Genomic DNA, 15,179 nt, shown 5'->3' on the forward strand with positions numbered 1-15,179 from the left:
TTAAGATTCAATTAAATTCTTGTTAAATTGAGTTTCAATCAAATTGTTGCTGAATTGAGCTTTAATATTCCCAGTCAACTTAGGTACATTAGATGCCGCAGTTTGTTCTCTTCTCCTGTGACACGTACCAATTTGTTGCAAGGGACAACTCAAACATACTCTTGTTAACTTGGATTTGTTTAATCTAAAATATTCTGATCTGGTTGAGGGATTGTTTAATTTGAGATCGTAACGTGTTCTATTTTGTTTTAATTTTTTTTCTAATTATAGTTTCCTTTTTTTCGTTTTGCAATTGTGACAATTTAGAACTACTTTGTAATGTTACTATGGCAAAATTGTAAAATAAATAACTAATACTAGGCATCAACAAAGTTTTTCCAATTCCGATATTTGTCATATTTACTACTAGAGTTGTGCCCGTTGATTTCAATGGGTGACTTCGGAAAGGAATTGATACACGAATTAAAATAAAGTTATATATTATATATAAATATGGTTATATAAAAAAGTTATATATTATAAATGAATGTGTGTGTCTTCGTGGATGTGTCTATGTGTCACCCGTCGCTCGGCCTGGCGTCGCACGTGCCTGTCGTCGCTCGACCTGACGTCACATGACGATCCACACCCTCCCCCCCCCCCCCACGTCTCCTCGACCACTTGACTCTGATTGGCTGTGTGTCCACGATCTCACACATACCCACATACAACGCGTCCGTTTTTATATATAGTATTATTATATTATATTACATGTTCAAATTCAGGACATTTTTTCCCAAAAACATATTTCTAAATACTTCAATTATTTAAAATTAAGATTAAATAATCATGGACGCACATTTATGAAAAAATGAATTCATTTTATTGAATGCTCTTACAAAATTCTACACAAGACGTTAAAATTATACGTGATCAGTAAACATTTTAAGGTTTCAACATTCAATTTCGTTTTATCATTGGACTGTAAATTGTTCATCAAAGCAAAAAATCCTTCGGGTGGTGCATTTGCTCCTGATAAATGGAAACAGCATTTTACTAATTTGCCAATATTTTTGTAGGAGACATCATTTTCGCCGAATAATTGTATATTTATCCATCTTTCGATAAAAAATTCTATTACATAAAAAAGTGTACCGGTTTTATCTCAAGACTTACCAGGACTGATACCCAAAAAACCAGTACTTTCCTGGTAAAATCAGTACGAATGGTCACCTCAATGTACTTATACTTATTGATACTTATATGTGTACTTATTGATTCATAATAGCATAGTAAATATCATCTTTAAAACATTTATAAATACATTTCAAATAGACATTTTTGCATGATTGAATTAGATATTGCAATTGATTCATATATAATGAATAGATGAACAGTATACAGATATACAGTAGTTTTAATACTATTTACAACAATTCATAAATTGATTCCACATAAAATTGTGCAAAATAAGGAAGTGAAAAAATAAAAACCAGTCTATCCAATTTTATAATCAAAATCATATTTTTATTTATGAATAAGAATCATAAATAAAATATGAATAATAATGAATCAATAAGTACACATATTATGTACAGTATTAATGGTTGAATCATTTCACAAACTTTAGTAGACGCATGTAGTACATGGTAAAGTTAGTTAGTAACAAATAGCATTATTCAAAATTATTTCTACTTATAAATATAACACATGTTAATTCACATAAAATATGTAAATTAAAAATAATAGTATAAATATTAAATTACACCGAGCAAAAAATAAATAAACTACCGGAGCGGAAACTTATCAATATTTAATAAGTTCAACCCACTAAATTCGAACATGACAATGATTTTTGTTGGGTTTTTTATTTGTTTAAGAGATGAGTATTTAAAAAATGTGCAATTTTTACAGATTTTTGGCTTTTGCAGTCTTTAATTCAAAATATAGTATTGCTGTGCCAAAAATGAGTATTGGGAATCTGTAGTCAAATGTTTTTGGCGTTATGTTTTTTTGTGAAAATGTAGATAAAATAAAACTTAGCAGCCAACATCTATTTATTAAAGGGTCAGGTTAGGTTAGGTTAAGTTAGGGTTGGCCCTATAAAAAACAAATTATAATAAACAGGTCGTTGCTTCGATACAAATAAAAAAATAATCGACTGCGATTCAAAGATAGACCGCATACTAAAGTGGCACCGATTAGTCTCCGATCCGGTAAATTAAAAAACGTGTTTTGTGTTGCTCAGTGTTATTATCAATATATCTTAACCGTTTGCCTGCGGCCGTCTTCTATGGAAGCTTTGTGCGACAAGTCTGTAGCGCGGCTGTCTTCCATAGTATTTCTGAACTTTGCACGCGATTTTGAGCCTTATATGCGCCTATTTCAACTGTTTTAAGGTTCAAAATTGGTTGAATATATTACTGAGAGTTGAATGCCATCTATTCAATTTGCTTAAAATTAATATATACCAGTCAAAATTAGTTTTTTGTGGAACCATACTGAAACCTCGTTTGTGACGTCACGTTATTTGATTATTTGACAATAAACCCAAACCTACGAGATATATTATTGTTTAAAATAATACTTAATGTATTAATTAACATATCTGGTTACTTGAGTAAATATTAAAATCTGTATTTAAGGTCGAAAACTCGATTGTCAAATTCGCGAAAAAGGTGCCGCGGGCAAAGGGTTAATGACCAGCTTACGATCTATGCATATGTCTCATCGACGGAAACATTTCCTTGTGGACCAGAAGAGCTGTACTGGGACTAAGGAATGGAACGATCTGCGCATACAAGCTAGGTTTAGATAATGGCCTGAATTGTTTTTTTTTAATCCTTCCGGCAATCAGTCTACGAGTGTCCATTCTCTTTTTCATTTCCCTCTGGTTGTTCAAGGCAGTCTTCAATTCAGTCAACATCTTCTTGCCTTCAGCCAAGAAATTCGCTTGCTCACTTTGTACGGGAGTTTGAGTCGAGCTCTCCATATTTAAATTGCAGTATTTGCTCACTTTTGCAGGCATGTTTGGTGCCATTGGCAGAATAATAATATCCCCATTGGATATTCTGTCATTACTGTTTTTATTGGGATCCACCGCTGACTCGCTGAATTTTTGAAAACTTAGATTGAATTTTGAATTTTGAACTGAATTTTTTGAAAACTTAGGTGCCGACTTTATATTTATGTCTTTGTCCAGTATAATTGACACATCATTGTCGACAATGGCAGGTTCCGAATTGGAATTCACAACATTAGAACTTTCTGTTACCATCGGTTGCGGCTTGTACAACTTTAATGAAGCGGTTTCTTTAGCCGAATTAGAAACTGTTACACTCAACCGTTTCTTGTTAATAACGATATTTTTAATCACGTTAGAGTTATTTTCACGTTTCTGAACTTCTTGAGCTGGTTTGTTGGTTTCGTTGACTTTTCTATATCCGATAGTTCTAGATTTCTTCAATTCCGCAGTGATGATGTCGTTCTTACGAACTTTTACTATGTCATTGAATTGATCTTCTTTATGAAACTCACTGTAAGTAGTGCTTCTTTTTGAAACAATCGCTTTAGACAATTCCTTACTAGCAGAACTCTTTTTAGGTACGAGAGTGATAGTCTTTGGAGAACTAGAATGCAGAAGAGGATTATTATGAAGTCTGGTTAAAAGTTCTATATAAGGAGCGGAGTTTGATTTCTTCTCGTGTGGTGGGAAAAATGACAGCCCCGTTATAGAAGAAACGTTGACGGACATCGTAGACATCTCTTTATTGATTGACATCACATCCGTACCCATAACGGTGCTGGTGACTTCTTCGTTAATGGCGTCATTCTTTGTAGCGGCGAATGATTTAATTTCTTTTTTTAATGGATTGTCATCTTCAGGAGTGTCAGTAACGTGCTCTTTAATTGGCACTGCAGTGTGAACCAGTCTTTCATGCTATAAATGAACAATCATATTAGCCGATAAAGTAATTCATAAACAAAACGGCGCACGCAAAGAAAACAGTTACCTTATAGTTCATAAACATTTGCTCTGGAAAATGTTTTTCGCAAACAACTTTGTTTTTCAATTGGGACCGAGTGACACTTTTTAAATCTAACCTGTTTGAATGTATTATCCATTGATTACATCTGTTCTCATCTCGGACAGGATAATGGAAGAAGTGGGTTTTTCCATCTGTTACTTTATTACAGGTCTTATACGAGCATCTGCAACCTCCCATTTTGTTTCTGAAATAACATTTTTTTATGCGAAAATTTAAAGAGTAAACAAGATAAAAAAAATATACCAAGCATTTAGATTAAAAATATAATATATGTAGTAGTGGTTTTACCCGGCTTCACTCGGTATTTTTAATATAAACCGCTTAAACATGGCTAATCTAATGGTAAACATTTTATTAAATTTATTTGAATATTCAATTGTTTTTTTTTTTATTAAATTTAACGTCATATTTAATTATATATTAAATTAGAAGAAAAAGCTTCTTGAATGGAATAGTATATTTGTAACTGTCTATGTCAAGATTTGCTTAAAATTTTGGTCTCATTTTCAAAATAGGGCATACATAATTCTCAGAAAAGGACGTTCCAATATTTTTTAAAACGAAACGTCCTCACATTCCAAGGCTAAAGTTACATGTATTAATGTATTATAGTAATGTTATTTAAAAATGCCAAATCGTCATAGATCGAAATGGCATAATAGACCAAAACAGCAACGACATTATAAACCCAAAAACGAATACGATAATACGAAACGATAATTTACCAGTAAAATATCTAAATAGAGCAAGATCAAATGACAGTTGAGTGGAATGAGAATCGACCAGCATAGCGACTACAGCGTGAACGACAACATCGCATGGCAGCCAACCTTTTACCTGATAAAATTAAATTAGCGAAGTGAAACTATGAGTGGTAAACGAATTGTTGCGCAAATTTTTATCGCACGCACGACAATCGTTGCCACAAAAATCGCAAATACGGAATATAATAGCACTGCAGTTGTTAATGCAATATTTCGCGTGGATAAATTTCGATTGATGGAGTTTTTGAGTGCCAGATGTTCCGTGATCGAGATTTTAGTGACGTGCGCGAGATCTCTTTATGTGGAATAATCACCGAACCCTAAGAATAACCTCATCAGTAGAAGCCATCCAAATCTCAAACTGTCACTACATACTTACCAAATTGTAAAAGTCTCTCAAACTATTTTTAATTGGACTCATATGCTGCATTTACACAAGGCCAATTGTTAAAATATTCCACTCAAGGTGGCTACAGACGCTCCGAAATTCCGGAGAGGTCTACCTTGAGGCAACCCATGTTGATGCAGACAGCAACGTGTGTAGGAAGATTCGTCTTGAGGTCGAAGCGCATACAGGTTGAGGTGACCTCAAGGTGTATGCGCTTCGGAGCGTCTGTAGCCCCCTTAAGCAAAGCCATTATTGGTCTCTAATCACGTCTATTTACACGAGGCCAATATTGACTTAGTTTGTAAAATGTCTTAAAAATTATTGGCCACGTGTAAATGCAGTATTAATGCCATTAATGGTGCTTCGATTGCATATATTAATTGAATATTGCTGTCAATTGATAAAATGTATTGTTTTAATTTGTAGGAATATAGCATATCGCGTACTATTCCTTATCGAGGTCTATGAATTCCCCCATAGGTATATGAAGGTCTATGAAGGCCCCCATAACACAGATGCCTGCAACCCAGTTCCGGTTTAAGGGGGGGGGGGCTGGGTCGGGCAGTGCCCGAGGGCGCCAAATAAGTTAGGGCGCCGTTCGATGCGCCAAAAGCGCTATAAAATTAAAATTAGAGCGCCAAAGGTCCTACATTTGTACTTGGCAAATTCTATTCAAACAATCTACTGGAAAAAGTCAATCTTCAAATTAAGCTCACCACGAATTCAAAATCTGATATTATTAGCAATGAACTTATCAATTTAAAAGCCTTTCACTCATTGTATTAAATTTTATAAAACAGCACAATTTACAAGAATTATATCCAAAAATCTGGGTTTCTATGCTTTTGCTGACACTGTCTGAAACTGTAGCAAGGTCTTAAGGCCGGGAAAAAGGAGGATGGTAATCCAGTTTTTATAATTTTTTTCAAAGGGTGTTTAGAAAAAATTGCCCGAGGGCGCCATTGGGTGTAAGGCCGGCACTGCTGCAACCCTCTAGAACTCGCTTCTATTCACGCGGAATATGGGAATGCAGACACACCACGACCCCTAGACAAGGACAACTGCATCCCACGACGTATCCAACGTATCTGAAACAGATAAACTGGCGTACCATAACCGAAGGGCAGTGAGCTTCATGAGTCAGCCTGCTCACTCCTCCGATGTCGAGCAATTATCTTCTTTGCCGTACATACAAACACACCTGTATTAACCGAGCAATAAAGATCCTCTTCCAAACACACTCGCGTTTCTATAGACCGGGACATTGTCAACATACTACCTTTCCCACGTCCTTAAAATTAAGTGGTGAATCGCTATACACTGAACAACAACTGTAGCGTTTCTCTCAATTTTAATTGCTCAAATTTACAGTTATGAATGATAACAGAGTAAAAAAAAAACAGTATGATAGTTTGCACTGGCAGCACTATTTTCCACATGTCAATTTGACAGTTGTCAAGTTTAGTTCTAGATGCTGGTGTACGCTTCGAACGTCAGAAAATATTTGAAATACATTTAATACTATCCTAAAGCAAACAATTATTAAAATATTCCATTCTTAATATTAAATAAATGTTCATTTATAATCGAATTTAGTATTTGAATTCAATTTAAGTCCATTTCAAGTTTGATAATGCGTAAGCGGGATGAATTACAAACGCGAATCACTTCATCTTTGCTTATAGTCGACAAATACGGTTGGCTTCTAAACACTCGTGTAGTGGTGAGTTATCGAACAGTTTATTCGTGTAATAAGAAAATAAATCAGTATTGAAATGAATAAAATTTTATAGGATTTTTTTGTCGACGATCACTGGAATAAATTACCAAACTCTTGGCGGGAAACGTTAAAAAATGTAGACCTGCCGGAAATAGGCGACTTTCTATTGGGCGGTCAACCGAAGAGAGTCTTCCCACTGTCTATATTAGCATTACTTGTGAACGTGAAGAATCTATCACTCTCTCGAATTCCAACTGATAACGAAAGACCTGATAATGAAACAACTGAAAAAGAGTATATTTTCGACGCCTCTGAAAATAGCTTACATTGTAAAGAAAGTAGTTTTAACAACTTGTTTTTAAAACGTGTCAAAAAGAAAAAGAGACATGAGATTGCTTTGATGTCTCATTTAGTCAACAAAACAGCCAGGGATATAAATTGTTCAGGTGTGGTCGACATCGGTTCAGGAATGGGGCATCTTGTAAGGACTCTTGCCTATAGACACAAATTAACAACGATTGGAATCGAATATCAGCATAAATTAGTAGACGAAGCAAGGTTTGAAAATAAATTTATGTTCCAATTCATAATTTTTCCCGATGTTTTTCATTAAAACTTTTGTTCGCAGAAAACTCGATGATCAATTTGGTACCACTTTAAAAAAATACACAAAGCAAAATGAGATTATAGAAGAATTGAAACCGCAGCATATTAATAAAATGTTAACGCTTGAAATAAAATCGTCGGTATTCAAGGAATGTCATGCTATATTTAAAAATAATTTCGGACTTGTGGGACTGCATCCGTGTGGCGATTTAGGACCACTTTTGCTCCGAATGTTCAACGACTCGGACGCAATTAAATTCATCTGCATCGTAGGATGTTGTTATATGAAACTTACTTGCGATGATTCTAACTCGGCAGGATATCCGATGAGCGCATTCGTTTCAAACTTGAAAGCTAAACCATTAGAATGGGAAAGCCGTGAATTGGCATGTCATGCTTTGGAGCTATACTGTCAACGACTTCAGAAGGGATTATATGAAGATTTACAAGTACATATATGAGCCGTAATATTTGAAAGTGGCCAAATTTCGATTTTTAGTTCCAAAAACACTATTTCTATTTGACTTGATTCACAAATTGTTATCACTTATTTTAATCCGATATGTCCAGAATCTTGAAAGAGCAGAACAAACATATTACAGGCCACCAATATTTTTAAATATTGTAAAACGATATATTTAATGTTTTGCGAAATGAAGAAAAGTCGACTTTAGCCGCTTTCAAATATAACAGCTCATATATTAGAGTTGTGTGGTTTTTTTTTTGACAAAAAATAGCTTTATTTCAAATACGTTTACACTGCATAGTTATGTACATATGTTTGTATAAATCCAGGAAATGATTAAGGAATTACGTAAGACTTTTTAGATTGATTATTTTTGTCACAAAATTTGGCAAGTTGTACGAAATATGGACTTTTCGATTTAAAAACAATTTTTCTATTAATTTTTCTAAAAATATGTATTCCAGTTGATATGTCATACATATGTTACAGTCCAAGAGTTCACTCCAGTTCATTATTGAATATACTAGTTTGTTCATACACGAACTGTTGGTTTTAGTTTGAGTGCTAACAGTCAAAAGCTACCTTCAAATACACTCACCAAGTGTCGCATGAGACTTTTAACTGTCAAAACCTTTGAGATATCAAAACGCCAAGTATTTATAAGGGAAATCCAATGGAAACCGCATTAAAACGTTGCTATAATTCTTGTTTCCGGTAATAATAAATATATTGCAAACCAGGGTAAGCATACATTCATAGAGGATGGGACAAACGATTGAGAATACTTAACGCTTTAAATGCTGAACAACGCCGATCGGTATTTTGCCAACAAGTCCATAGGCCTGAAAAACGCCGATAGGCGTTGTATTTTGAGCATGTACAAAGTAAACAACAATACTATCCGCTAAGCCTTTCCAGGTAGCATTGAACATGACTCGTGTAATCCATATCATTCATTTGTCAACGTTTATAAAGACTGGTTTACACCGGAATTTCTGAATTAATAACCATAGCAGAATTTCCCGATGGAAATCCCTAGCTGCTGATTATTTTAGATTGTGGCTTGGCATTTAGATTGTGAGCATTACATTTTAACAACAATGAAGAAGATGGAACTAGTTTCAGAAAAATACATTCATTAATAGACTTCTTTTGCTTATTTTATATTGTTGCAAGATATAATAGAGAGTCTAAACACACCTTTACGAAAATAAAAAATGATCTAGGGTTCTTTGGATTAGCAACAATTTTTATACCTGCTTTCTATTGAATTTCAAAGTAATTCTAGTTGGAAATGTTGGCGAAATTTTCACCACGGCGAGCTTTCAACAGGAAAGACGTCAGCACTCAAAGGGCTAAACTTATGCCTAATAGTTTGTTCATGAACGAACTAGTTCGTTTGTCAACTTGTTCCTTTGTGTACACTATAACTAGCCAGGTTGGTTCGTGTATGAACAAACTAATATGTTGTATAACATAACTAATAGGTTCGTGTATAACAAACTAATGTTCTGTACTAATATGGACTGTAACATATACACATATACATATATACACACACATAGATTAAACAATTTTAATAGAGTTGCTAAAATTAGAAAAATATCTAATATAAAAATTGTAGTAAATGGGAAAAACGTTTCAAAATATCTAAGTATATAATCAGGGGCGGATCTATGAATGGCAAACACAATAAGAATCATAAAAATAAATTAATAAAGAGATATACAACAAAGGAATCCAGCCTACAGTATGTTATATAGATAATTTGTACACATTTAAACGTAATATTAAGCATTATATGCCGAAAAAGTTCACGATCCGCCTCCAAGTACACATAAAAATTGTGAAGTACATATTATAGTTAATTTTTGAGTAATATATTTCCTTAAACATACATATTACAATTACGATTAAATAAATGTATACATATATATATATATATTATATTCTTTTAGATACATTGTTTTCGGGCCGTGCTGGAAAAGCTTTTGGTATCTAAGTGGCCTCAATTACGTCACGGAGCAGTAAAAAGTGTAAAACACTACGAAAAATTGACATTCGAAAAGTGAATCGTTATTACAACATAAATGAGATCGAATTAAGTACAGTACATATAATATAATAATTATGAAATGTAATATCAATTACAGCTACTGCGATATTGCCACGGAACGTTTAGGCGTACGTTTCGACGTCGAGGACGATCTTCGTACGCAAAACGTGACTGAAGACTTAAAGAGATGGAAAGAAGTCGTCATGTTCTACACCCTACGACTCAGTTTAGCACCCTTAGTAGAATCAATTATTTTAATGGATAGAATGTTATATTTGAGAGAGAGTGGTAAGTGGTTTATATAATAATAATAATATTAATAATGATACAATAACGACAATATTTTGCACTCGATTCATCAACGATGTCGTTTCTCTCTTGATATGCATTACTTTTGAACTTATTCGGTTTAAAATCAGTCGAAGCTATCAATTAGTTTTAACACATATGTATATTTAATTTCAGGTATCACCTGCGAGATAATTCCCCTGTTCGATCCCGTCGTATCGCCAAGAAATCATATACTAATCGCTCGGAAATGTTGACTTTCGCGTTTTACGTCTGATTGCAATACATATTCTCTTTTTACAAGCTTTTTATTTTTATTACACACGCCTATTCGTTATATCCATCACGGCGCAGCACACGTAAACGACAGCTTCTATTCATACTATACAGCAGCGCACGTTTCGACGGGTCTACCTCACGGGACCGAAAGTGAAAAGCCTGAAAAATCAAATATCGAAAATCGAAAGATCAAAAAAAAAGGGTACATGGTAAACAATACTATGTATATATAATATTGTTACGTATACTAAAAAGAGCTGCTGGTTAAAGCAATCGGATTAGGCCGAGGCGCATCCCTGACACTGTGCGACCGTTATAATTAGTTTCGAGGATTATCCCCCGGAATGCACCAGCGGGGTAGCGATAGCTCGGGGTCGCATTCTGGTAGAGTTCTCAGAATCCACAGCGGTAGCGTGGGACATCTAGGACGTGACCATAACAATAGGCAAGCAAACCGGACGTTGAAGATGTCCTGAGAGACCTGCCCCTTATAAGGCCATTCTGGACGGGGCACTGCCAGTGCGTGTATCTCCTTAATCATCAATAAATGCTGTGAGACGACTTTGGCCTTTTACTTGGATCCTAAAAAGAGAGGTTAGTAAAGAGCCGCCGGTTAAGGACAATCGGATTAAGTCAAGGCGTCGAGGCCGTGATAATTGGTTTTGAGTAATTGGTTCTGCAAACTAAGTGCAAGTAAGCTAAACAATGATTGCACTTCTCAGAACTGACCCATGCCGTGGGACAGCATGTCGTGGGAATGCATATCCGAATACGTGACTATACAATAGGTAAACAGATTAGACGTCCTGAGAGATCTACCCCTTATAAGGCGGTACTTAGGCGATATCAGGTCATTCTGGACTGAGCACTGCCAGTGCGTGTATCTCCTCAACCTTTCCACCGCGTACGACTACTATACATGTCCTAGCGAACATGCCCTCAGCGCGTGAGACACGCATAGATGTCTTGGAAGTTCCAACCTGTATAAGAGCCGTCTATTGTGTTAAAATTTTATAACTTGGTTGAAAATATTACTAAATGTATACTTTACCAAATTCAATAGATGGCAGTAGTCAAAAAAAATTCAATATAGGCTAAAATAATTTATAAAATATTACAACCTATATTTATAGTCGAAAACGCGATAACAAAATCCGCAAAAAAGCAGCCGCGTACAGGGCATGTTCGCTAAATTTGGTGACGCGGGCAAAGGGTTAATCATCAATAAATGCTGTGAGACGATTTTGGCCTTTTATTTGGATCCTCCACCCACCCCTACGCAACAATATATATGAGTGGCATGCGGTGAAATTATCTCTATTTTTGTCACACAGCCTTGTTTAATGTGCGCGCGCAGGATACGGGAGGAAAAGCCTGTTCTTCTTGTATCCTGCTCGCGCAAATTAAGTGAAGATGTACGACGGGGGGAGAGAGACTTTTACCGCACGCCACTGATATATATACTAACCGTTTTTTTTATATGTATGCATGGTAAACGAACATTTTCGACTTGTTAACATTCAGTGCGGTGACGGTCGAGTCAATATTAACGAAATATTCATATGCGCATGCGCACTTTCGTTGGTACTCGCTACTATGACGTCACGTCGTGTGTGAATTGACATGTACTGTTGTATAGTATGAATAGATTTTGTTGACTGCTGCTATTACAGATATGAATGTACCAAAGAATACTTTTCGTACTGCTGGTTACATGCATTTGCTGTGCTACTATGAATAAACCTTTAGAATTAATGCGCAGATTTATTTGCAGACATTCACAAATTCAAGTTTGATTATATGCGTACATATAAATGACTGACAAGCACTTTTGTAAATGTAGCACAACTTTATAATTAACACATATTTGCGTGTTTTGTACGTGTACATGTACGGATGGACGTAGTTATGCAATAAAGATCCAATCCACACGTCGTTTACTTTTGTATCGTACTAGAAAAATCACAAAGTTGCATCAGACAAAACTACGTCCAGATACATTAAAAAATAATAATATAAAAACATTTTAGAATGATTTACCTGCTATGTATGCATAGTATATATCATATACATATATTTACAACAAACATTAACACTAAAGACAAATGTAATTGTAAGTTATAAATTTTACATTTTTTTTATATATTATTTTGAAATTTTAAGTGGACATATTTTATGAAACGATAATGAATTATACACATAAAAACTATTTATGTATATATTATTATAATAATATTAATCACGAAGCCGGAATTCAATTTTAATCATTTTAATATTTTTACATGGTTTTGATATGCAAATTAAATAAATATAACATTTAACATTTACAATAAATTAAATTAAAATATATTTTCATACAAATATAGTATTTAATTGAGTACTTATTGGTTATATGGGCGCATCTGAGCATTCAGTATAAACACTTAAACTAACAAATACAAAGCAGTTTATTTTATACATATGTACATATATAGATATATATGCATATACTAGGAAGGCCTAACAGGTAAACCCCGAAGCGCCTTCCTGGCCAGTTATAAATATCGATAAACAATTTTAAGGAGCATCACAGAGTCATCTATGGATAAATTTGTCAAACATTTTTGCAGAATATTATAAATCAGCAAATTGGAGATGCTGAAAACTCAAATTTTGCTAGAAATAGTACAAGGTTGTCAATTTGTTGAAACTGTTTCAATGAAATCGGATAAATTGACAAACTCTGATCGACCTGGAGTCACATACCCAAGGTCTGGCCAGCAGCACCGGGCCAGGGATTTAACCTATGACCACTCTGTAGTAAGCATTACACGCCAACCACTTATCTATGCTGCTGGATACTTTAATTTGGTAGGCTCGCTAAGAATCGGAGTAAATAGTTTTCTGTAATATGTAAAATTGCTTGGTAAAAAACCTGGTTTTCCCAAATTACTTAATGTAATTGTTTTTGTCGAAAGGAGAGTCCCCAAATTCAGTTCAATTACTGGTTGCATACTGTCACTTTACTTAAATTGCTTGCGACACCTAGAGGTCATTCATTAAACTGACGTGTATTTGTTTGTGTATGTAAGTGTGTATACTCGATGCTCAGTTGCGCCCGTATAACCAATAAGTACCAAAAATGGAATGATTGTTTGCGCATAAATAAATATAAGGATCATTTTATGAGTAAGCATCATTTTTTCATCAAACTGGTAACAATTTATTGTAACTTGATCTTTGGATTGACAATGAGAATACATTTTAAACTATTAATCTCAGATAGAAATGAAAATCAGATGGTGACAGATTCGGACTGCATGAACTTTCATTAAAACTTTTATGAATGTTCTGGCTTTTTTGAGCAGATAATTAATTGGCGAGATTGACAATCCGCGTGGTGAATGAAATTTTCAGAATTAACTAAGTGTTTCAAACCAATTTAGATGTACCCGACCAGGTTGCATTCCAAATCATCAACTGAACTGTTAGTTTGTGCAAACGATTCTTACTTAAAAAACGATCCTCGTACACTCAAGCATAGCAGTCAATCAATCAATCAATCAATCATAGTTATTACTCAAACTTTTATACTTACATATACTGACATTTAACATCTATGAAAATAATAAATAATTTTGAGAAATGATATATATTATATACAATGTACATTTCTTGTGATTTGATTAGAATTGCACAACCGAAAAAAAATAATAGTAATAAAGATTTATGATAATAATAGAAACAATGAATTACATTCAGTTCTCAATAAGATAATATTACACTAAATATAATACGTATATATATATTTAAAATAAAATAATACTTGATGATAGTTTAAATAAAATAAATTATAGGAAGCTTGATCTATCGATCTCGAAACAATTATCATATTCCAATTTATCTCTTCCTGTATCGTTCCGTTCAATGTGGTTCCTTCTAAAATGGTAAATCATGACCTCATGGTATGTATATGTATAAAAAAAAAGTTATTGTATAAAAATCAAAATGACCATTCTATACATTATGAAAAAATGGGTTTGGTGCAAACGATCGACAAGCGCCAGACAGACTGAACCACAGATTAACTGCTTTAAACGCAATTCTCGACTTCACGGATGATAGATTGCACATCAGATGACCGGTAACCTTTCGATGTGCACAGATGCAATTATTAAAATTGAGTTGGATCTTTCTGGCGAGTTTAATAAGGCAAGATTCGGAACTAAAGTATCAGAAGCACAGAACGTATACCGGGTAGGAATGTCGGGACTTTGGGTAGATTTCGCTTAGTGTAAGTGCGAGCAGTGCGCACGCATAAGGTACACTTGGTGTCGTTAATCAGTGGTTCAGTCTGTCTGGCGCTTGTCGATCGTTTGCACCGCATCGTGAAAAAATGTATTGTTTTGGATTATTACTTAGTGTTGAATTAGATTTCATTGAAACAATGATATTTATGTATATTAATTAGATACTTATACTCGAAGGATGATCTTGTGATCAGGCATTCTGTGGTGCTAACATGCTGGTGGCAGGTGTCGGCTCTTCGTCACTCTCTTCCGTGTTGATTCTTTCAAATCCGGCACCTCTCGGCCTCTCCAGCAA

At 34.5% G+C, this 15,179-nt stretch overlaps 2 protein-coding genes across 5 annotated transcripts in view; one reads left to right on the plus strand and one right to left on the minus strand.

Annotated features, from left to right (window-relative positions):
- Nucleotides 1-843: 843 nt before the first annotated feature.
- On the minus strand, nt 844-4,841 carry LOC143923215 (uncharacterized). Its single transcript, XM_077446775.1, has 3 exons — nt 4,754-4,841; nt 3,993-4,212; nt 844-3,919 (listed from the first exon to the last, which is right to left on the minus strand). Exons 2-3 carry the CDS (start codon nt 4,203-4,205, stop codon nt 2,687-2,689), a joined length of 1,446 nt encoding a protein of 481 aa, XP_077302901.1. The 5' UTR covers nt 4,206-4,212; nt 4,754-4,841; the 3' UTR covers nt 844-2,686.
- Nucleotides 4,842-6,581: 1,740 nt separating this feature from the next.
- Nucleotides 6,582-15,179, plus strand: part of LOC143916237 (methyltransferase-like protein 25B) — a 588,188-nt gene continuing 579,590 nt past the window's right edge. Inside the window, exons 1-7 of one of the 4 annotated variants that reach the window (XR_013260956.1) lie at nt 6,582-6,903; nt 6,974-7,458; nt 7,529-7,955; nt 9,931-10,040; nt 10,126-10,316; nt 10,494-11,516; nt 11,774-11,836. Coding sequence is in view for 1 of the 4 variants with exons in the window: in XM_077437265.1 (XP_077293391.1) it covers nt 6,814-6,903; nt 6,974-7,458; nt 7,529-7,955; nt 9,931-10,040; nt 10,126-10,316; nt 10,494-10,573 (1,383 nt within the window). In the remaining 3 variants the exon portion in view is untranslated. Of the gene's footprint in view, nt 6,904-6,973; nt 7,459-7,528; nt 7,956-9,930; nt 10,041-10,125; nt 10,317-10,493; nt 11,837-15,179 lie in introns of those variants that run through there. The other 3 variants (XR_013260955.1, XM_077437265.1, XR_013260958.1) reach the window with 3 other exon arrangements.

This window comes from Arctopsyche grandis, chromosome 1 (genome assembly GCF_051622035.1).
Source record: "Arctopsyche grandis isolate Sample6627 chromosome 1, ASM5162203v2, whole genome shotgun sequence".
NCBI classification, from domain to species: Eukaryota; Metazoa; Arthropoda; class Insecta; order Trichoptera; family Hydropsychidae; genus Arctopsyche; species Arctopsyche grandis.